The 21,547-nt window shown below is 27.0% G+C and overlaps 6 protein-coding genes and 1 pseudogene across 7 annotated transcripts; 3 read left to right on the top strand and 4 right to left on the bottom strand.

The window, feature by feature from the left end:
• Window positions 1–482: 482 nt before the first annotated feature.
• Window positions 483–1,614, bottom strand: LOC113551111 (annotated as a pseudogene).
• Window positions 1,615–2,489: 875 nt separating this feature from the next.
• On the top strand, window positions 2,490–4,226 carry LOC113552264 (glucose-fructose oxidoreductase domain-containing protein 1). Its single transcript, XM_026955054.1, has 2 exons — window positions 2,490–2,638; window positions 2,982–4,226. The coding sequence occupies exons 1-2, from the start codon at window positions 2,608–2,610 to the stop codon at window positions 4,103–4,105; spliced, it is 1,155 nt and encodes a 384-aa protein (XP_026810855.1). The 5' UTR covers window positions 2,490–2,607; the 3' UTR covers window positions 4,106–4,226.
• On the bottom strand, window positions 4,215–5,543 carry LOC113552265. The gene is made up of 3 exons (XM_026955055.1): window positions 5,192–5,543; window positions 4,916–5,123; window positions 4,215–4,369 (listed from the first exon to the last, which is right to left on the bottom strand). The coding sequence occupies exons 1-3, from the start codon at window positions 5,301–5,303 to the stop codon at window positions 4,324–4,326; spliced, it is 366 nt and encodes a 121-aa protein (XP_026810856.1). The 5' UTR covers window positions 5,304–5,543; the 3' UTR covers window positions 4,215–4,323.
• Window positions 5,544–6,902: 1,359 nt separating this feature from the next.
• On the bottom strand, window positions 6,903–13,007 carry LOC113551923 (mitotic spindle assembly checkpoint protein MAD1-like). Its single transcript, XM_026954503.1, has 11 exons — window positions 12,498–13,007; window positions 12,252–12,433; window positions 12,024–12,191; window positions 10,369–10,572; window positions 10,028–10,158; window positions 9,668–9,943; window positions 9,402–9,546; window positions 8,995–9,335; window positions 8,754–8,926; window positions 8,505–8,695; window positions 6,903–7,215 (listed from the first exon to the last, which is right to left on the bottom strand). Exons 1-11 carry the CDS (start codon window positions 12,682–12,684, stop codon window positions 7,027–7,029), a joined length of 2,187 nt encoding a protein of 728 aa, XP_026810304.1. The 5' UTR covers window positions 12,685–13,007; the 3' UTR covers window positions 6,903–7,026.
• Window positions 13,008–13,385: 378 nt separating this feature from the next.
• On the top strand, window positions 13,386–20,806 carry LOC113552134. 2 transcript variants are annotated; one of them, XM_026954843.1, is made up of 2 exons: window positions 13,386–13,535; window positions 20,251–20,806. In XM_026954843.1, the coding sequence occupies exons 1-2, from the start codon at window positions 13,521–13,523 to the stop codon at window positions 20,650–20,652; spliced, it is 417 nt and encodes a 138-aa protein (XP_026810644.1). In that variant the 5' UTR covers window positions 13,386–13,520; the 3' UTR covers window positions 20,653–20,806. The 2 variants fall into 2 exon arrangements, 1 of the variants encoding a protein (XP_026810644.1); XR_003405158.1 differs by lacking the exon at window positions 13,386–13,535 and adding an exon at window positions 18,034–18,192 and having other exon boundaries at window positions 20,251–20,380.
• LOC113552130 lies at window positions 13,392–14,699 on the top strand. Its single transcript, XM_026954839.1, has one exon. It carries the CDS (start codon window positions 13,521–13,523, stop codon window positions 14,568–14,570), a length of 1,050 nt encoding a protein of 349 aa, XP_026810640.1. The 5' UTR covers window positions 13,392–13,520; the 3' UTR covers window positions 14,571–14,699.
• On the bottom strand, window positions 19,307–21,471 carry LOC113552131. The gene is made up of 2 exons (XM_026954840.1): window positions 20,936–21,471; window positions 19,307–20,088 (listed from the first exon to the last, which is right to left on the bottom strand). Exons 1-2 carry the CDS (start codon window positions 21,452–21,454, stop codon window positions 19,768–19,770), a joined length of 840 nt encoding a protein of 279 aa, XP_026810641.1. The 5' UTR covers window positions 21,455–21,471; the 3' UTR covers window positions 19,307–19,767.
• Window positions 21,472–21,547: the final 76 nt, after the last annotated feature.

Raw genomic sequence — 21,547 nt, 5'->3', positions numbered from 1 at the left:
GATTTAAAGGACCATGGGGAACTAGTTAACACCAAAATTGGGATTTAAATTACTCATTCATATAATGTATATATTTTATAGATCACCAGATGCTTCAACATAGCGTCAAAGTCAAATACGTCATGCCACTATTTATTTTCATTCGACACAAAATAAATTTCTTAATTGCCGACGTTTAAAACACTGTCCTCTACTTATAATATGTTTACTGTGAATCCATGAAATGCTGTTGAATGTTGATTGTTACTTATTACTTATTAGCAGTGGTGTACATTCAAATTTGCTCTGGGGGGGGGGATTAAAAAAAATAAACAACACTAAAACTTCTTTAAAACTACCCATTTTCCTAACAATCAAACACATTACACGTATAAATATTAATAGACAAAATAACAAAACAAATACAAAAGTTTACATAACTCATGGCAGTTAAATACTATTTAATATGTACAGAATATTATATATATTATATTATTAATTATTTATAATAAAAATTCTTGTCTCCTTTTTCTATGGGATAGTTCAACCAGCACTTCATCAGGAGTAATTAAATCGTTTTTATTGATCGAGAGCATAGCTAGACTATTAAGTCTTCTCTATTAAAATTAATTACAACATTAAATTAAACATACCTCAGAAGTAGAGTTGCGTAAGTAAGTTTTTATTCTCTTGAGAGTTGAGAATGTCCTTTCATTAGTGGCAGAAAAAACTGGTAGAGTTGCTAATATTTTAAGTAACTTAAAACTATTTGAGTACATGGCTTCATTACATATGTAAATAGCGTCCATTGCATTTTTTGATTTATCCGTTTTTGATAGAGATTTAAGTTTTCGTTGCCAAAGTTTGAACTCATTTTTCAATTTTTGAATACCTCATCACAATTTCCAATATCTTCCAAATTTTCTCTATACTGTTTTGTAAGAGATATGAAATCTTCTTCATAACCACTTTCTTTATAATTAATATAAGGAATGGAAGCTTGTCAATATACTTGGATGATTTGTAAATATTTCTTCCAATTCATTAATGAATTTGTCTATGTATGGAATAAATACTGATACTCGATAAAATATTTCTGGATCGTCTGTTTGAATGTTACACCTGTTGGTTTGTCTTTTTCATATTCTTGGAATGTTTATCGCAATGCCAATTTTCTCAGCCAGTGATTTTACACGTTCAAAAATGTCTCTAAATTCTTTTTCAGCATTCAATCTTATCTCTTTAAGTTCTTGTTTTGTGTTTTGTGCCAACTGCCAATGACATAGATTCTTCAGGATCTATACTTGTTTGCAGGAGAACTTTTTATAAGACTAAACCTAATGCAAATACTTTATTCAAAACACAGTAATAGACAAACAAATAATAAATTCTGAATTTAACATAGAGATTCTAAGTCATCTTGCTTTTTCAGATGTATAATTTTCATTCTATTCAGAAATATCTTCAAAAGCTTCTTCAACATACGAAAATTTCATAATATTATTTAAGGGGACGCTATACCCGAATGTGTTGTCTTTGTCTTATACACGCATAATTTAGTTAAAAACTGTTTTGCGCAGGACAACTTTACTCCCTTAATATTTATATCAAAATTACCAAAATTTTAAATCGCATAGAGAACTTCACCTGTGTTGTAGCGTTTTATTTTTTTATGATAGTGATAAACAATAATTTTTAATAATTAAATGAAAAAAACCTAGTTCTCAAAACCGATAACTTTAATTGCATTAATTTACAATAGTGCTATAAAAATAGAATCCATTCATCAAACTAGAAAAAATATTAAAAATCAGGAGATTAATGAAATTAAAATGTTGAAAAGTCAATATTTTCAGAAAAATGAACTCTACAAAATGGTTATCTTCAATTTTTTTGAAAATAATTAAATAAAAAATATATTTCTTAACTTTTTTATCAAAACATTAAAATAAATTAAAATGTGAAATATTTGTAGTTCTTGTCCCTGTGAAACTTATTAAAAAATAAAAATCATGATATCTCCATTATTTCGAGATATTGTAATGGGTAAATCCTCACGGGACACTCTGTATACGGTGTACATAGTATAATTAGTATTTATCTATAATCAAATGCTATAAGACCGTAATCTTTGTTTATAAATTATAATATTATAAAAGAAAAAATTGAAGAAATTAATGGAAAATATATATATATATTCGACAAAATTATACCTCTACACCCTACGGCCTATAGAATAATAGAATAGAATCACAATTCACGTTTCAGTTTTCACCATAATAAACGAATACGGGTAGAATTTGAATAAAGCGACAGCCGATAGCTATCAACTGTAGCTTTCAGTAATAATTTGATATTTTGGATTTCCTTATCAATTTTGAACAATACAAGACTACATTGTGCTTATGGAGGTATATTATTTTGTTAAGATATTAATATACTCTTTACATTTATATATAGTTAGACGTGATTATAATATTATCACAGAAAAATAGAATAAAGACTCTTTGGAATATAATGATTTTTTGCTCTTTTTTTTTAAAAAATATAAAATTTATCTAATTTAAAATTTTTAATGATTTAATATTAGTAAAAATAAGTTAACTCTAAAGACTTTTCGTTTAGAGAATGTTGCCGGGCATCGGTGTTTTTGGAACAGGTAACTTTTATTAACGTAAAATTATATCTAATATACATTTTTAATTAAAAAAATTTAGTTTGAAATTGAAACTTTGAATAATAATAATATTGTTTTATTTTTCAATTGCTTAAGTTGGTGGTTTTAGTTTAAGGTTAACTGCTTATTTTTTAACAAAATGTATCATTTTATATACGTTTGTAAATTATAATATATAAACATTATAAACTATATTAAAAGAAAAACCTTAAAGATTATCAGACTTTTAGTTCTAAAAATATACAAACTATCTAAAGAATATAATTAATAAGTTAAAAAATAACAAATATTCTAAGTGTAATTCATATATTTGTTATATCAACAGGTAAAGTTATTGAAATAATCGTACCCTTTTTGCGTGATAAGGGTTTCAAAGTAGAAGCACTATGGGGACGCACTATGAATGAAGCTGAAGAGGCTGCAAAACGTCTTCAAATACCTTTTTGGACCAACAAAATTGATAATGTCCTCTTAAGAAAAGATGTAGATCTCATTTTCATTGTATGCTCTCCAAACCTTCATGCACAAATAGCTGTTAAAGCATTGGGTATTGGGAAACATGTTTTGTGTGATAAACCAGCTGGTTTATGTCAGAGTGAAGCTATTAAAATGGTACATGCTGCTCAATACTATCCTTCACTTATATCAGTTGTCAACCATAGCTTGAGATTCTTACCAGCATTTGTACAAATGAAAAAACAAATTGTTGAAAATAAAATTGGAAATGTGTTTTTATGTGATGTTAAAGTACAAATGGGTCGTTTGTATGGAGATAATTTTAACTGGTTATGTGATAAAACAATGGGCGGTGGGGTCTTAACTTTAGTTGGAAGTCATGTTATAGACTTGGTAACATATTTAACTGATCAAAAAGCTATCCGCGTTCATGGTATTGTTAAAACATTCAATAAAGATTTTAAGTGTACTACAGGTGTAAGGCAAGTTACTAGTCCAGACTTTTGTACTTTTCAAATGGAAATGGCAGACAGGTCTTTAGTTACAGTTACATTAAATAATCACCTTGCTGGAACTTATATACAAGAAGTGCTTATGTGTGGCACTGAAGGTAATTTAATTGTCAAAGGTGGAGATTTATATAAGGATAAGGACGAAGTATTGTATTTAGATGTGGAAGACTTGCAAAAGTCAGATGCAATAAATGTGGTTTCCGCAGATATCATGCCTAGACCTTGTATGAAAGGTTTGTTAAAAATGATTAGTGCTTTACGAGAAGCATTTTTACCAGTTGAAGATAAAAGAGGTTGGGTAAAAGAACCTGTTTCATCTGCAGCCACTTTTGAAGACAGCTTGTATGTTCAAGCAGTGATAGATGCAATACGATCTTCTAGTAGAAACAAAGAATGGGTAAAAGTTGAAGTAATAACAGAAGAACCAGATCCTAATCCTTTACTGAGTGCTGCTGTAAGAAAAAGTGGCATGTCCATGTAATTTATAAAAATATAAACATATAATTTGATTTCTTTATTGGCATTTTTACTTAAAAAAACATATTTTTATTGTATACGTTTTATAACAAAATATAACTAATCTTTTTAACAAGATCTCATTTTTATTATAAAATTTTGTAAGTAATAATTTTAAAATTGTACAAATAAAAAAAATAGAAGCAATTATTGGTCCATTTAATAAATTATAATTAAATGTGTTTACTTTACTGCAGGAGTAGAATTTGATTGAATTTCAGATATGTAACTGAAACAAAAAAAATAATTAAGATACAATTTAACCTTTATAATATTGAGTATAGAACTGTAGTCACAGTAATCTAACTTCTTTATCTTTCATTGTTAAGATTGAAAAACTTCTTAAGACATTTAAAATGAGATGTCAAATTTACCAAAAATATAGCCATAACTTTGTTAAAACTAGTACATATTATAATTATTTTTAATTGTTTATTCCTTCTATTTATGATAATTTCTGAAGATTTAAAATAACTCTCATTCTATGTTTAACACTTAATCTAAAATAGTGATTCATATGATTGTAAAATTACTTTGGTCATACAATATTTTTAATTAGCTTAGCAATAAGGCTAAAGTTAATCAATAAGGTATTCTAATTGTCAGCAATTTTTGGTGTTTATAAAAGTAATTTGTAGATTTTTTAAAATTAATTTATTACTATATATGATATTTGTCATTAAATATTTGTAATTAATTTAGGTTTAGTATGAATTTTAATTATAAAAACATTAAACAATATTAATAGGTTTGTATTTAATGAAAAATATCATACTTGGTCATTTCTTTAATCTGTTTATCAATTTCTTCCTCAATCTCTTCCAATTCTTTTTCACAGCTCATCAAAGCATTATACTTCTTATCTAATGCCGTTATTGTTTGTTCTAATTCATCCACATTATCGACGAGCTTTTGAGCTGTTTCTTGTGTATCATTTTTAATAACTTCAGTCCCAATAGATTCTAATAACACCTTAGCATCATCTATAAAAGTATTTCAACATTTTGATTTTAATATTAAGGTATATTATACTATTTTAATTATATCTTACCAGTCAACAGTGGAGCCTCTGTTTCATCTATTGTTTTTAAATCTTCTTCGATCTCTTCTTCAACTGGTACTATAGGACATTGTGGTATAGGAGGTTTTTTATTATTCATCATATTTATTTTGTTTAAGACTCAATCTTTACCAAAAAAAAATATAGTATTTATCACGAAAGCACTTACGACACGTACGTTTTGTGTCTTGAATGGTATTAATGTACTATGTAGATCATAATGTAAACTGACATTAGATATTATCGTCTTTCGTAATTCGTAATGAAAATGAAATATATTTAATTGATAGAATCAATCACAACTTTACTCTTGAATCAGTTGAATTCAATAATACAAATACCATAGATAATAAATCTATCTATGGCAAATAGATAGTGTTATCTACAAACCTAATTTTACCACAGAAACGGCGTATTAAATAATAGCCCAGTAGTTCGATATGTGTACTATCATGACAAAACATTAATATTAAAATATTTTGTCACGTGTACCATTATATTCTACTACTATAGAGTATAGACGTACAGACATTATATATTTGTTTCAAATAGGTAGTTGACATATAAAAAATATCAGTCTACGGTCTACATTTTTCCAAAACCGTCGTACACTACTGTCTTTAAAGAATCTTTGAATTTTGACTCATTTTAAGCCATAAATAGGCACGAGGAATTTTTAATTTTTCTAATTGTTATCGATAAAAAATGTTAACTAGGTCAAAAGGTTTAGAAATTTAATCCAAGATTCCTTAAAAGTTGTTAGAATAGTTAATAAAAATAAACCTTAAACATACATATATTGTATGCACAAGTTATTAAAAATGTATTTGAAGTTCAAATTTTGACAAAATCACTGACGTTTTTTACTATCATAAAATAGATTTATTTAAATAAGGCGACAGATCATCTCCATTCAGAATCATTTTTCGTATACAATGATACATTTGAATTCAACTTTAACTCATCTGTTACAGTGATCTATTTGACAACTACTGTACTGCAGAATTAGTCATTGAGGAGTGAGGAGTAAGTCACTGTAAAGTGTGTTGAGTTTGAACTCAATTACGAATTATTGCTTATGATTCTGAACCTATAGTACTATTTGAATATATTTTATATTCATAATATATATATTGCTTTTAAAGTAATTTGTTTTACTATAATAATACAGTAAGTCAAGTTAATTTTTGCTGAAAACATAGCATTTGAAAATATTATTATGTGTATAAAATATAATTATATACACTAAATACCTGTAAATAAAATTTTTAAATTATATCAAAACAACTAAAGTTATTATCTTCATTTAAACATCAAATGTTTATAAAGATAAACTTAATTTATATGTTTAAACCTTTTGATTGAGTAACATTTTTATTTTACTGATGTTTATAGACAAAATAATTTGTATATATATATATGAATCTAACAAGTAGTCAAGATATTTTAAAAATTTTACCATATACAGAATTTTATACATTAAGTGAAAATTTCAAATATCTACCATTTTCATTTTTAAATCATAAGAAAATTAGGAAATTATTTGTGGATCACACTATTTTTTTATTTCCAAAAATTAACCATAAAAGATAATGGAATTTATTAGATTGAAAAATAATAACTTACAAAGCAAGGTTGAATGTATTATTAATTAAATAATTTATTTAATAATATGTAATGCAAAAACGTATAAATTATTTTTTGATGCAAGTCAATTTATATATTATACATAATATATATTATATATTTGATATTTTTTACATTTTACATTTATTTTAAAATAAACATTGATAGAAGGCCAATTCAAGTTATGTTGAATTTTTAGTCTAATTAATGGCTGATTCAAGCCGTGTAGAATCAGCAGTCATGATCATACTTTGTTTACTAAACAAGTCAATAGTCAGACTAGATAGTAAAACTGGTATTGAGCGTTGTTGACCAAGATGTAAGGCAATCATTTCTTCAATAGTTTTTGAAAAAGGAGTTTCTAACAAATGCATTGAACCTTCATTTAACTGAAAAAAAAATATCAGTTAATTATGGTTCATTAACAGTGTGCCATTAAATATGTATATATTATTACCAAGTATTACATTAAGTTCTACTTATATTTTTTTATTTAAAAGACATACTCCAGTTAATAAGTAATAATTTTATTTCAGTGCAGTCCAACAATTTCTCCAACAACCTAGAGCTATTATTTTATCTTTTTGTATACCATTATTTAAGCATATGTACTCTTTTTAACCATATTATTTCAAAAACTTAACTCTCTCGCAGCTAATTTTTCCAGTTTTGCTTATAGTGTGTCAAATAAACCTTCCATATCAGTGATAAATCCAATACTAATAATAGATATTTCCTAAACGACAAGTAATCCCTTACTTATGTCGAATCAAATCATAAACATAATTGATTCAAAGTTCCATACAAATAATATAAAGACAATCAAACCATAATTGCATAGAAAGCGCATAGAAAAAATAAATTTAAAAAGCTCCCAAAAAATATATCTGTTAACCATACTTTTATAGAATGCCAACAGAATCACCAATAAGCAAAAACATTACACATCTTTTCTAAATTTTAATAATAAGAATCTAAATTATCTAAAAATGTAATTCATTTGTCTTCAGCCAGTTACTAAATACTTTGTCCATTACTTACAACTTATTACACAAATACCTAAAAATAAAAACCACAAAACACAACCCCCCCCCCTTTAATGAACTTCATAATTGATTATAAAATACAATATCAACATAATAGAATATCTCCCAATTTCATAGAAATATTCTACTAAGTAACCCAAATTGGTGTTTAGAACATACATAACCTAGAAAACTATTCAGTGTTTAATAAACAAAATAAAACTATACAATCATAACTCTTATACTATATTTAGCATAAAAACAGCATGGTTTGTGCATCAGCAATTGAGCTCTGAACGTTTACTGACCCCTTGTTGGCTGATTCAATAATGATCATTTATGATACACGGTCACAACAGGTAGTTGTTCAAGTGGGGGTTAAGATGTTGGAAAAGTGAGGTTACAGCCATAGTCGGGAAAGATATGTGAACTACAATGTATTTTTGTCAACCACCGAGTTTGTTCTTACTCATAATAAAGAAAATAATTTATGTTTAGATTAGGTTAGCAAGTCATATGTGCCTCTTTTTACACCTTTTATGTTAAATTATAGAAGTAACATTAAATTTACTAATTTTCTTATTGTACATTAAGAAGTAAGGTACCTATAGATCGCAAATAAATAATTTCAAACAAAAAATAAAAATAAATACTTGGAACATTAAGTTGTCTTCCTCGTGAAAAGCAAATTGACTTGTCAGTCTATACATATTATTCTGAAGTCCATCAACCTTAAAACCTAACAATGTGTAAACAGACTCTCTAAATTCTTGACTACTCTTTTTAAAAACTTCACGTAGCCTTTGATTTTGAATTTCTTGAGATTTCAATTTTTCTTTAAGTCCTAAAGTGTAATAAATGTCATGTATTTTAGGTTATTTTAATTTAAAAAATATACTAACCTTCTATTTCCTGGGATGCATTTGTTTCAACTCTATTATCAACCACTTGTGTAAGATTCATAGAAATACCTTCGTTCATTGCTTTAATACGTTCCTTCAATTTTTCTATTTCTTGTCTAGCTTTTACTAATTCATTTTGATAATGATTGAATCCTTCAGATGCGGGATTCATTCTATAAAAATTATTAAAAAGATAGATAATTGTTGAAACTTGAAATGCAATGAATGATCTGTTACATACTTGAAGTGTAACACTTTAGTGTCTTTTAAATTAAAATCTCCTTTCAAAGCTCTATGATCTATTTGATCATTTAAATCAATACATTTGTTTTCCAATTGTTTACATTTATTAATAAGGTCGTCTCTTTCTTTTAAAAGAGTATTTTTTTCTTCAATCCAACGTTTATTACTATCAGTAGGAACATACATTGATGGATCTGTCTCAATTTGATTCATACGCGATTTATAACCATTTATAGCTTTATCTAATGCTTCCATCTTTGTATCTTCACCATTTATATTACCTATGACAGTTACTTCTTTTTGGAATGAATCTAAAAGTTCTCTTAAATCATTACGTTCCTAAAATATTGATTTATTAATAAAATATAATATATACTACAGTAGTCTATAAAATGTATTATATACCCATGTAATAATGAAGATTTGTTTCTTTAACCGTTTAATAATTAATTCATTTTTGTTATTATTATTTGTTCCAATAACTATTTGTTCTTTTGCTTTAAGCAACTCAACTTCCATTTGTTTAAGTTTTAATTCCAATCGAGCAATACTAGAAAAAATATTATTAGTTATATATACAGCCAATTATAACAATATATATATATAATAATTCTTTTCTAATAGTGAAAGATAATAATTAAAAAAAATCAATTATTTTAAAAATATTTTACCTGGTTTGTAATTCTCCTTTTTCATTGACAAGAAATAAATCTTTTTTTTTTAAATTGTCAACATAGTAACGCAAATATTCTGGATAACACTGAGTTTCAGTAACATTTTCACAGACTTCTCGGCAAACATCTATCCATGCTTTCAAACGATCCTCACTAACTGCTAGATTTGATCTTAATTGCATTGCTTCTTTTTCGATTAATTCATGTTTGTTTAATTTACTTTCAAGGGTAGCAACTTTATTTTCTAAAATTTCTGTTTGCTTAACATCATTTCTAAAAAAATAAAAAAATTAATATTATAATTTTATAACAACTGATTTATTCACAATATAAATAGTTAAAAAAGTAAATCAGCACCTGTAAATAGCTACTTCTTCTCTTAATGAAACAAGTTCATTTTCCATAGAATTAAACCGTTTTAATTTTTCTCTTTGAGCATTAACTACCATAGCATTTTCTTGTAATGAAGCTAATTCATTTTCCAAACACTAAAAATAAAATTAATTAGACTTATTAGTTTTAAAAAAGCATATATACCAAAACAGTGTTAAAAAAAATAAAATAAGCTAATTTATAAGTTCTAAAATAAGATATAGTTACAAATTTCAAACTAAAATATGAAAATATACAAATAAATAAAGAACCATCTAAATTGTACCAATTATTTATATTCTTTTATAATAAATTATTTTAATTACTTTAATTCTTTGGTTAGCAGCGTTCATTTTGACTTGATCATTTTCCAATGTATTAATTTCAATTTGTTTTTTCCTTAAATTACTGGTTAATTCTTCAATGTATTTTTCATTTGACCTAAGAGTTTTTTTCAGTTCACTTAATTCATAATCAGTACAATTTCTTGACACACTTTCATTTTGGTATTTTGTGAGCTCTGAAGTCACCTATAAATATTATTTATTTAAATGTTAAATTAAATAATAAGCATTATTAAGATTTCATAGAATTACTTAAAAAAATTGTATTAAAAATATGTAAAAAATGGGCATATGTAACGTGACCATACATTTAGCTTTCTAGCTTTGTATCCACTGTCTCCAAAGAACCCAAAAATGTCTAGTTTTGAAAAACATTCATAACAAAAAACATTATATTAATAAGCATACTATACACTAATATACATATAAATTTTATACTGTAAACCCTTAAAGGCAATAGTCTATAGTCTAGAGATAAAAATGATACAAAAATAAGTAAAAAAATCTAAGTCAGTATTTCAGAGTTATGGATTTAGAAAATATTAAAAACTAGCCAATTAATTTAATCTTTTACAACATTTGTCTGTGTTTTGTTTTGTTATTTTTATTTTTACATAATAAATTAATGTTTTTTTTATAATAAAAACACTATGTTGTACTATATTTTTATTAATGTCATTTTACGCAAAAAAATTATGGTCACGTTAGGCATATGTCAAGTTTACAACATAATTTAAACATTGGAGGTTTTTTTTAATAAAATTTATTTTGTAATTAATAAATCAAAATAGGCGTTATTTGGATAATACAATTTTAATTTTTAAAATTAAAATTTTGATATATGATTCACAGTATTTACTAATTACACACACATACATTATTCTTAAGAATTTTTATCCGCGTGTGTTGTCTCTGTCTTAATAATGTACAATATGGCTAATTCACAATCAGCAAAATCTATTTTATGCTATTAGCTCTAATATTAGAGTGAATTACCTAATAAATTATCAAACTGAAAAGTAATAATATTACCTAGGAAATTACTTAAGGTTTAATTGATGTTTTAATTTTAAAGTAAGTAATGAGAATTTAAAGTTTTAATATTTTACATATCTATAACTCAGTTTAATATTAAAATACCAATAAAAATGTATTTGATACCCTACTTGAATAATAAGTAAATGTACTCTACTATAAAAGCAAAGAGCATAAAATGGATTTTTTTGAACTCAAATTTGGTATGGTGTACATTAGTAAGACAAAGTATATTAAAACGTGGATACAATGTCTTCTTAATGTATCATCTATGAATCATAGATATGAATAATATAGATAAAAACTGAATAGTTTAATTAATTTTCTGATCAAGTTATAGACCATATAATAACTTTCAGCGACCAGAGAAGATTAATGTGAGTAGCAAATATTTGTTAAACTATTTACTTAAGTCATAAAAATCAAAAACAAAATTAAAGTAATGTTCAAACTTTTTTTGTGTGATAAATTAAATTAAATTATTTCCCTAGTTCTTATTGTCATTTATAAGTTATAATGAAATAAATATGGTTTTAAAAAACCAGTTGTTAAATAGATTTCAAACAAAAAAATGTATAAAATTATTAAGTTGAAATATTTACACTGGTAAGTTTATCTTCAAGTTCCTTGTTTTCTTTTTCAAGATTTGATGTCCAACGCTTGTTTTCTTCCACTAATGATTCAAGTTTTTTCATTAAGCTATCATTTTCTTCTTTTAAATTTGATTTTTCATATCGGATTTCTTTAAGCCTGTTATCTAACTGATCAATCTAAAACCATTAGAACAAAATGATAAAATATATATTAGTGTTAATTTAAAAATTCCAAACCATTAATTTTGATTTATTGATATTGTGTTCTAAAGCAGATTTTTCTTTATCAAACAAAATATCTGATTCTTTTTTAAGGTTGAAAAGTGTCTTATTTCTTTCTTGGAGAGAGGCAATTTCAGCACGAGCATTAACTAACTCTTGTTTAATACGACGAGATTCCCACGGTGAAGTTACGGGTGCTGAAAACACAAAATTTATATTTATAATAGTACAAGTTTATAATATTTTTATACTTAATCATACTGAGCATAGATTCTTGTAAATCAGGACTACAAGACCGTCGTCGTTTGTTTGATAATAACAATGAATCATTTGCAGAAATCATGCTGGTATCATAATGCATCCTTAATGGTTTAGTCCGATTATTTGATCGTAAATCGTCCAATATTTTAATAACAAATGTTTGATCATTATCTTTAGATTTATTCATGATGATTATGATTAAGAATTTAAAACTGCTGGTTTAATTTAATACAAAACTATTTAAGTTCATAAAATTAAAAGTACTTTATTAATTTTTTTATTAAAAATCCATAAAGTATTATAAATAATAATAATAATTAACAAAACGAAATACAGGAATAATAAAATAAAAACCAATAAACATTTAATAAACGTCAAATAACATTATAACTCGATGATTTATCTTTAAACAATCAACAAATGTAATTGAGAAATGACTCCAGTAACCAGTAACGGCATCAACGGCAGTAACTATCTAGCGTCTGCTGTCTGGATTACTGAAGATTATCTAATTCACATTAGGCAATAACAAATTCTACAAAACACAATATTTATAATTTTGTATGGTAATGATATACCTGTACTATATGACATTACATCGAATATACAAATATAAATATGTATATTGCAGTTTAATCTAAATTTCTAGAAATAATTTAAATTTAAATTATATTAAAGTAGTTTACCAACAAAAAGTCAAAGAAAAAAAATTAAAATACAAATTACAATATCCGAATTGCCTGTTAACTAATTGGTACACAACTCAAATGGGCAAAATGAACATACCTCTTTTCAAAGAAGTTATAAGTCTTTACTGCTTAATACAAAAGTATTAAAATTTAAGGTTATGGTTTTTAGTTGGCTTTAAATAATAACCATTATTTTTAAATTAATATTGAATATTGATAGTTAATTATTTGTTAATAGTTATTAATTTTTATAATTTCTAAGTTGATTAACGTAAATGGACTTTTTTTTATTGTGATATTGTGTTTTTAATTTTAATCGTTTCCATACCCTAAAATGCACATTAAACATGTATGTATTGAATTTGAAATATACGTATTATCATGTCAAGTTTATATAACGTTTTCCGATAATGTACCTATTGATTATGACATAGAAGTTGATGTGAAATCAATTAGTATAACATTAGCAGAAAAAGACACATATACTTTAAAAATTAATGAGTATACATTTGAAGAAGATGAAGTTAGAGATATCAAAGTTTATGGCAATAAATTACTATTTCGAGCGCAGTTGAATAGTTGCCCCAAAACTGAATCGTCTTGCTTTTCATTCACACCTGAATACATGCCTAAAGTGAAAAGTGCTGAAGAAGTCTTCATTACATGTTGCTCATGTCAAAACTTAATTGACAGAAAATCATTTAATTTTCGCAGAGTCTTACCAGTAGAGTTGTATGAAGTTGATCATATGTTTTGTCACGGAGGAACAGAAAATTTAGTTTTCCATCCACAAGAAGATGACTGTTACTATGACAAAGTATCAATCTATATAAGAAATAAACATTGGACATCATCCAATTCCGTCAAATGTAAAAATTGTAATTTATGTTTAGGTGTATGCGTAGAATATGGTTTAAGGTTGTGGTTAGACTCTGTCAATTTTAAATTTGGAGATAATGATGAACAAACGTACGCCCCACCATATGACTGTTTTGCTATTTTAGTAGATGATATTGTTAAAACAATGCTCGGACCAATTTCACATGTTATAATGAAATTCAAGGACTCTGAAAATGTCTATCATTATTTATTGATGAAAGTTATTAAAAAAAATGAATTTGCTATTGCTTTAAATCCTAATTGTAATAACATTCTTACACTTAATAGAAAAAATTGCTCAAGTATTATTTGGCATACGTCTTCTGAATTTGTAGAAAAATGGAGGAATGATTACTTTGTTACAGAAATACAAATATCAGAAAGAATGTATCAAAGTGCAATTAAATACTTAACTGAAATTAACAAGCAGTTTCTTATTGGAAATTGTTCAACCGGAATTGAGAAATCACGGAAATCTTACTTATTCACAGAATTAGTTGAATAATTTCAACATGGTTCTACATAGAGTATTGTAGAACTATTTAACTAATTACCTATGTATTTATTACAATATGATGGTTTTATAATTTTATTGTTTAACTGTCCATTTTTATTAAGATATTTTGTACTAAAACATTCCATTTTTAATCTATCATTGTTATTTTAATAAATAATGATAATATTATGGACTTGATACCTATATTTTGTAATTAATATAATATATTTATATTGTAATAAATGGAAATAACTATTATTCTTTTAATTTTCTATCCAAGTTTAATTATAAAAAACTCGGTAAGATACTAAAACCACAACTTTTTTGAAAGGAACATATAAATACTACATTATTTACAATATTTATTTTAATATTACAAACATTTTTTAAATTAATATGTAGACAAAAGGTTACTAATTATGCTTAATAAGTTGGAAGTGTTGATTATAAACATATTTATCTACTAATATGTATTGAATAGTATTAATAGCTTTAACATTTTTTTTCAAATACTTGTTATAATAATTTAAATTTACAATTTTATCAGTAATTCATATTCTTGTATCACCACAGTGTCACAGCTTACAAAAAGTTAACTCGGTTTATTCGTTATTTTATATAACATTACTTAAGTTTTATGATAATTATTATACATATCTGTGTATGAATTTTGAATACTATTTAATTCATTATCTTTGTTTAATGTATAACATAATTTTAAACCATAGACCTAATAATTTAGGTCTTTATAGGTCTATGTGTTAAATTATTACCACAAAATAAAATATATTCTGTGTTATTACTCTATGCAAGCATAAACACAATTTAAGGGGGGCTAAGCCCCCTCAAAATCAACCATAGCCCCCTAAAATTATTTGTAAGCATCCCTTCCAGCTTACATATCTCAGGGAGCATACACACAGTACATACATAAAAATTATAATAGCCCCCCCAAATTTAAAACTCAAATTATGCCTATGTTAAACAGTAGTTGTTAATATAACTACTGATAAATGATAACAAATATATATACAGTATAATATAGTAGTTAACCTTAACACACTAATTAAAAATAAACCACTTCTTGAGTCTTAATAATAAAAATTATAAAACATAATATTATAAAATGTCTAAAATGAATGAAAACATTGCTGAATTTAATCATCTTCATTAATGATAGTTAAACATTTATACAAATTAAGTTACTTAAAAAATGCACTGCTGGTTTTTGGGGTAAAACTAGAATTTATTATTTTATATAGGTAAATAAAATTACTATTTTTTTAATAACGGTATGTCGGTCGTCACAAATATATGCAACTCCATAAGATCATAACAGTACTTGCATAGCATTAATAATTAGGTATATTGTATCTTGTATGACACAAGTTGTATTTTATGATTTTAAAAACAGACCAGTCTGAGGATAAACATCAGAGAGAAGACTGTCCCCTAGACAAAACTAAATTAGGTTTATTATTAAATTTATGTTAAATTGTTTTATTTTACTTTAAATTATTTATAAATGTATTTCTTAGATCATTCTGTAAGAAAGTTTCTTCATGCCATGGCAGCCAGGTTTAGTGATCAACCAACACATTTACAATACGCTTAGAATAAACAATTCCCAAAATTAATATATTTTCTGTATCCGTATCGATAAATGGACCAGTTCCATGTTCCATCACCATAACAGATACAAATACAACAAAATGAAGCTTTATGTTTGAAACTATAAGATACCCATTTACGATTCTCACCATAATTTTGATTAAAAGTTTTTATTGGTGCAAAAGGAACATTAATCTTCGGTTGAATATGATGGAATGACCAAAATTTTGAAAAATTTGCCAGTGTTGGTCTTTTAAAATAGTTTTCAGATAATACTCGTACTATTTATAGTAAGGTGTTTATTTTCTACAATAATTGTTCCACTGTTGAGTTTATTCAATTGATTTTCAACTGATTTAGAATGTGATTGATCATTGTCATATTCTTTGTAGGTATGTGGTTAAAATTTCTATCATAAAACTTTTTATGAACAAAGTTGTAAAAAGTAGATACACACTAAAATAGTAGTTACATTTAACATTACCTAAAGGTTATATTTGTAATTTGTATAAAGTAGTATATTATGGGACTGAAGTCAGGGAGGGGCCTCAACATTAAACATAGGCGAGGACCTACTGGGAAAATCCCAATTTCCCGGTGGACCTATCCACCCATGCATCCAAGCCATGTTTGGAGGATTTTGCTGGATTATTATTAGGTCTAACCCTAAAAAATAGAAACAAACTGATTGACCTACCAAAATATGTAAAGTAGAAATATTTAAGTGTATATTTAATCTATATTCTATGTGTACTGGTGGCGCAGCAACAGACATAGGCGTGCGCTGACCTCTTTTTCAGGGTATGCAGAAAGGCACTGGGGCCCCTATAATTATTTTTCTTGCGCAAAAAGTTTCCTTTCAGAGTTCGTCCGTTAAAGAGCTTCAGAGTATGCAACTGCATACTCCCTACGAACAACTATAGTCGGCGGCCGCATCAACATTTTCAACATTATACAATTACGCTCATAAACTGACGGAGGAAATTTTCGAAATGACCGCTGCGGAACGTAATTTTTCGATTGGCCGGTTCACTATAGATAAAGAGCATGATTTAAGCCGTGATAAAGAGTGATGATTTAGCATAGTTATAGACATGGACTTATAGAAGTTTTCTATAAGTCTTTGGTTATAAATAATACACAAACTTCACAGCACAATAAAAAAATATAATATAATATCTTTAATTGTGCTTCACAGCAAGGTTTATAGATAGTATGGTTGCCCGACGACCTTATGAGGCAGATTGAGGCTATGATAAGAACGTTAGCCATACACGATCCGGTTTGCCGGAGAGGTCGGACTGCACAGTTTTTCCGGAACGTGTATGTTACAAGTTTGCGCAGTTTTCGGAGACTGTGCAGGCGGCCGGAAAAAAATCGAAAAACGATTCTTTTGGCCTGCGCAGTCATGACTGTACAGGCATACCGGATCGTGTATGGCCGTATGTTGGTTTACCGTCGTTCGACCGGCTGGTTCACTTTTGCAGCATAGTTCTTTTTATGTTTATTGAAGTTTCAATAAACCTTTGTTTTTGGTTTGTTTTTTTTTTTGTTGTCATTGTTACTTATTTTACGATTTATTACAACTTATTTAACGTACTTTACTATATTATATTATACATGTTTTATTAAATTATATTATATAATATAATAATGAGCCGTAAGAATTTGGAAGAATTTATAGATTTATATAAATCATATCCATGTCTGTGGCAAACAAAATCTAAGCTTTACCATGACCGCCCACTAAGAGAAGCGGCTTACAAAGTATTAGTAGAAAAATTAAAAGAATTTGAACCAGATGCAAACAAGGATTTAGTGGTAAAAAAAATCAACAATTTAAGAAGCAGCGTCCGAAAATAAAAAAAAAATATGAAGCTTCTGTCAAATCAGGAGCTTCTTCTGACGATGTTTATCGGCCAAAATTGTAGTATTATGATATGATGAACTTTCTAAATGACCAAGATACGCCTCGAGAATCAACATCAAATTTGGACACAAAAGATGAAAGCTATCTGAGGTTGGTAAAATAATTAAGGTTCTAAAATTTCATGAAATATATTTTTTATATTTTTTTGAAATATTAAAAAAACATTTATAAAAAAAAAATAAAAAAAAATTGAAAATTTCAATTGTCTATAAATAGCTCAAAAAAATTCAAAATATTTTGAAAATCAAATCACGTAAAGAAAATGGCAATCTAAATAACTGGTAAAATTTTCAAGTATTTACGACTTATACTATTTGAATAACAACAAATATCAAAAACCGTTTGAGGCTAAACCGTTATTTAACGCGGTTTTGTAAAAATTTTAATTTCAAACACTCATAAAAAATTTTTGTCTGAATCCGGTAGAGTTTTTTTTACAGATATTTGAAGAAAAATGTTTGGAGAACCTTGTACCAAATTTTCAAAACTTAGTTATAAAAGAAAAATTTTTTACGATTTTTCAACCACAAAATTACTTACAAATTTTCGCAATTTTGACATACATATTTACATTACATATTTCGTATAAATTCGAACTTTAAGCACTTAAAAAAAAAAATTGGGACTAACGATTTCGGATTTTTTTTTATCACTTTAAGAACAACTTATAAGAAACCTTGTATTAAATTTTCAAGATTTTCTGACCGGCCAAAAAAATTTTATCGTTATTTTAAAAAAAAATACTTATGAAAATTAAAAATTTCAATTGTCTATTAATAGTTTAAAAAAAGTCAAAATTCTTTGAAAATTTAACTGTGTTTGGAGAACGCTAATATAAACATTTTGTGAAAATTTCAATATTTTACATCGATTAGTTTTTGAGTTATAGCAAATTAAAAAATTCGATTTTGACGAAAACCGGTTTTGCGTAAAAAATCCCGTTTTTCCGTCATTTTTTTAGGGTTTTTCCCGACTCATTTAAAAAATATTGAAAATTTTTAACTTTTGACCCCCCAAAGTACCAACTAGATTCGATTTCCTTTTCAAAGAGGGGCTGAAGTCAAAAATTGAAGCATTTTTACTGCTCCAAATGTTGTCGTCAGACACAAAAAAAAAAAAAAATACAAATATACAAATATATCGTTTATAATAAATATATTATATACTAAATTACGCGATAAACTTATTTTGCCATGGCACGGTGCCTTCATTACAGAAATAATTCATAAAATCTTCTCGTACTTGTTTTGCCCTATTTGCAATATTCCCTGAGTTACGACGATCTAAACTATGCATATTACTATTTTCAACGTTGTATCCAAGCGTAGTTATACTTCCGTTTGCTATGTCTTCTTGGTAAAAACATTTTTGAGGCGCGTATGAAGTAGGAGAATTTACAATGAGAAAGTTATGTAATGCACATGATGCCATTACAATTTTTTCGATTTTTTTTGGTTCAATATTAATTTGTGTATGGAAAACACGAAATCGATTTGCCAATATTCCGAACGCATTTTCCACGATTCGTTGTGCGCGACTTAACCTGTAATTAAATTTTTTTTTTTCATAACAATCCAAATGTGATTGTCGAAACGGTTTAAGCATATCAGTTCGTAACGGAAAGGCATCATCGCAAACAAAAACATATGGTAATTGCTTGGAACTTCACTCAATGTTGTCTGCAAAAGGAATGTTTAATTCTTCATTTAGTAGTTTTTCGAAAAACGTTGTATTCTGAAGAACGCCCCCATCAGAATGTCTGCCATTTGTTCCAAAATCTGCCAATAGAAATTGATAATTTGCATTTACTAATCCTAAGAGAACCATACTATGGTGGCCTTTGTAATTGAAAAATTCGGATCCACTTCCAGCTGGTGGAACAATATTTATGTGCTTTCCGTCGAGCGCACCAATACAGTGTGGAATGTTCCAACGTCCCTCGAATAATTGTGCAATGTCTTTCCATTCTTTTTCAGTTGTAGGAAACTGAAAAAAAATTTAATTGAAAATTATATTAAATTAAAATTTTATTTAATTTTAAAATAAAATGAATCTCATTTTTGAAATAATACCTTGTAATAACATGTAATATGTTGACACATTGTAATTTTAAATAAATAATAAAAAAAAATCTCATTTTGATTTCAGATTGGCATAGATGAAAATCTGGAAAATGAAGTAGAAGGAATCGACTCGGTAAATTCGACAGTTGAGCGATCAGATATCGTTAATCCACCAAGGGCAGAAAAATCTAAAAAAAACGATGCAAAGTTAACTACTGAGTTGTTGCTGTCGGTGCGTGATCATTTTAAACGACCGAAAATAGAAGAAGATCGGTTTGACGTTATTTCAAAAGGTTTTGCTATGAGATTGAGGGAATTGGAAAAAAGGCAGCGAATCATTGCTGAAAAGTTGATTAATGATATCCTTTTTGAGGCTGAAATGGGTAGCTTGACATTAAACCATAAGTTCACAACAGCAGCAGAAACTACATCAAGCTTTTACTCGCGAAATCATAGTTCAAATTCCAATTTTAGTACAAATTTCTAATTTGAGTTCAAATTCCAGTTTTTCTGAAAATGGTGTCTACGTGTATCAAGAAAATGATGATTTTGCTGGCAACACAACTAATTAACATCAAACTCAACCAGAAAATGCTGCTTGTTATATAACTAATTTTATGAACTCGCTTGAAAACTAAACTATGTACCTACATATTATAGATTTTAATAAATATTAATTACATATTTCATAATAATTCATAATATGACTTATAATCAAATAAAAAAATATGATATATTCATTACAATATTTTGTATTTTTGTGTACTTACCCTTAAATATTCCTTACGTAGCACTCGGTACAAAGCATCACAGGTCTCTGGAATAATTTTTCCAAGTGCTTGAGATGAAATAACTAAAGTGTATTTTAAGTATTCGTAAGTCCTTCCAGTTGTGAGGAACCTTAGGGTAACTGCTAACCTCTCATGCGGAGAAATACTTTTACGCATTACAGTGTCTTGTTTTTGTATTAAAGGCGCAACCATTGACAGAAGATTACGATAAGTATCCTCGTCCATTCGTAAATAATTTTTGAAATCCAGTGGTTGGAATCTCAATTCATTTAATAAATTGACATGGCTGTAGGTTTTTCGTTTTAAGAGCCAATCTTTGGTCCGTTTTTCGCGTTTTTTTTGTTTTTTGTTTTTAAGAATTAGAGCTAAGCCTACCAAAGCTATGGCGTCGTCATTTAGGGCTGACATATTGAATGTGAATTTAAAAAAATAATATGATAAATATGTTAGAGAATCTGATTGAAAAAAACGGCAAAAAAATATAAATATTTTGAACATTCGACGACTCGCAGCTGAGGACTATTGGCCGGAAAGCGTGTGACTGCGCAGTCCTGCGTATCCGGCAAATCGTGGCGTGTATGTCGTCGTCGG

Source organism: Rhopalosiphum maidis, chromosome 2, assembly GCF_003676215.2.
Source record: "Rhopalosiphum maidis isolate BTI-1 chromosome 2, ASM367621v3, whole genome shotgun sequence".
NCBI classification, from domain to species: domain Eukaryota; kingdom Metazoa; phylum Arthropoda; class Insecta; order Hemiptera; family Aphididae; genus Rhopalosiphum; species Rhopalosiphum maidis.
The sequence above is the reverse complement of the archived record's forward strand: the minus strand, read 5'-3'. Positions and strand labels throughout refer to the sequence as shown.

Bases quoted from the DNA above. Each gene is read 5' to 3' on its own strand.
- LOC113552264 (XM_026955054.1), top strand. From the start codon at position 2,608: ATGTTGCCGGGCATCGGTGTTTTTGGAACAG. The intron at 2,639-2,981 runs GTAACTTTTATT...TTATATCAACAG, and splicing joins CATCGGTGTTTTTGGAACAG to GTAAAGTTATTGAAATAATC.
- LOC113552265 (XM_026955055.1), bottom strand. From the start codon at position 5,303: ATGATGAATAATAAAAAACCTCCTATACCACAATGTCCTATAGTACCA. The intron at 5,124-5,191 runs GTAAGATATAAT...ATACTTTTATAG, and splicing joins AGAGGCTCCACTGTTGACTG to ATGATGCTAAGGTGTTATTA. The intron at 4,370-4,915 runs GTATGATATTTT...TTTTTGTTTCAG, and splicing joins CAGATTAAAGAAATGACCAA to TTACATATCTGAAATTCAAT.
- LOC113551923 (XM_026954503.1), bottom strand. From the start codon at position 12,684: ATGAATAAATCTAAAGATAATGATCAAACATTTGTTATTAAAATATTG. The intron at 12,434-12,497 runs GTATGATTAAGT...TTGTGTTTTCAG, and splicing joins TTTACAAGAATCTATGCTCA to CACCCGTAACTTCACCGTGG. The intron at 12,192-12,251 runs GTTTGGAATTTT...TAATGGTTTTAG, and splicing joins TCAATAAATCAAAATTAATG to ATTGATCAGTTAGATAACAG.
- LOC113552130 (XM_026954839.1), top strand. From the start codon at position 13,521: ATGCACATTAAACATGTATGTATTGAATTTGAAATATACGTATTATCA.
- LOC113552131 (XM_026954840.1), bottom strand. From the start codon at position 21,454: ATGTTCAAAATATTTATATTTTTTTGCCGTTTTTTTCAATCAGATTCT. The intron at 20,089-20,935 runs GTAAGTACACAA...ATTTTTTTTCAG, and splicing joins TACGTAAGGAATATTTAAGG to TTTCCTACAACTGAAAAAGA.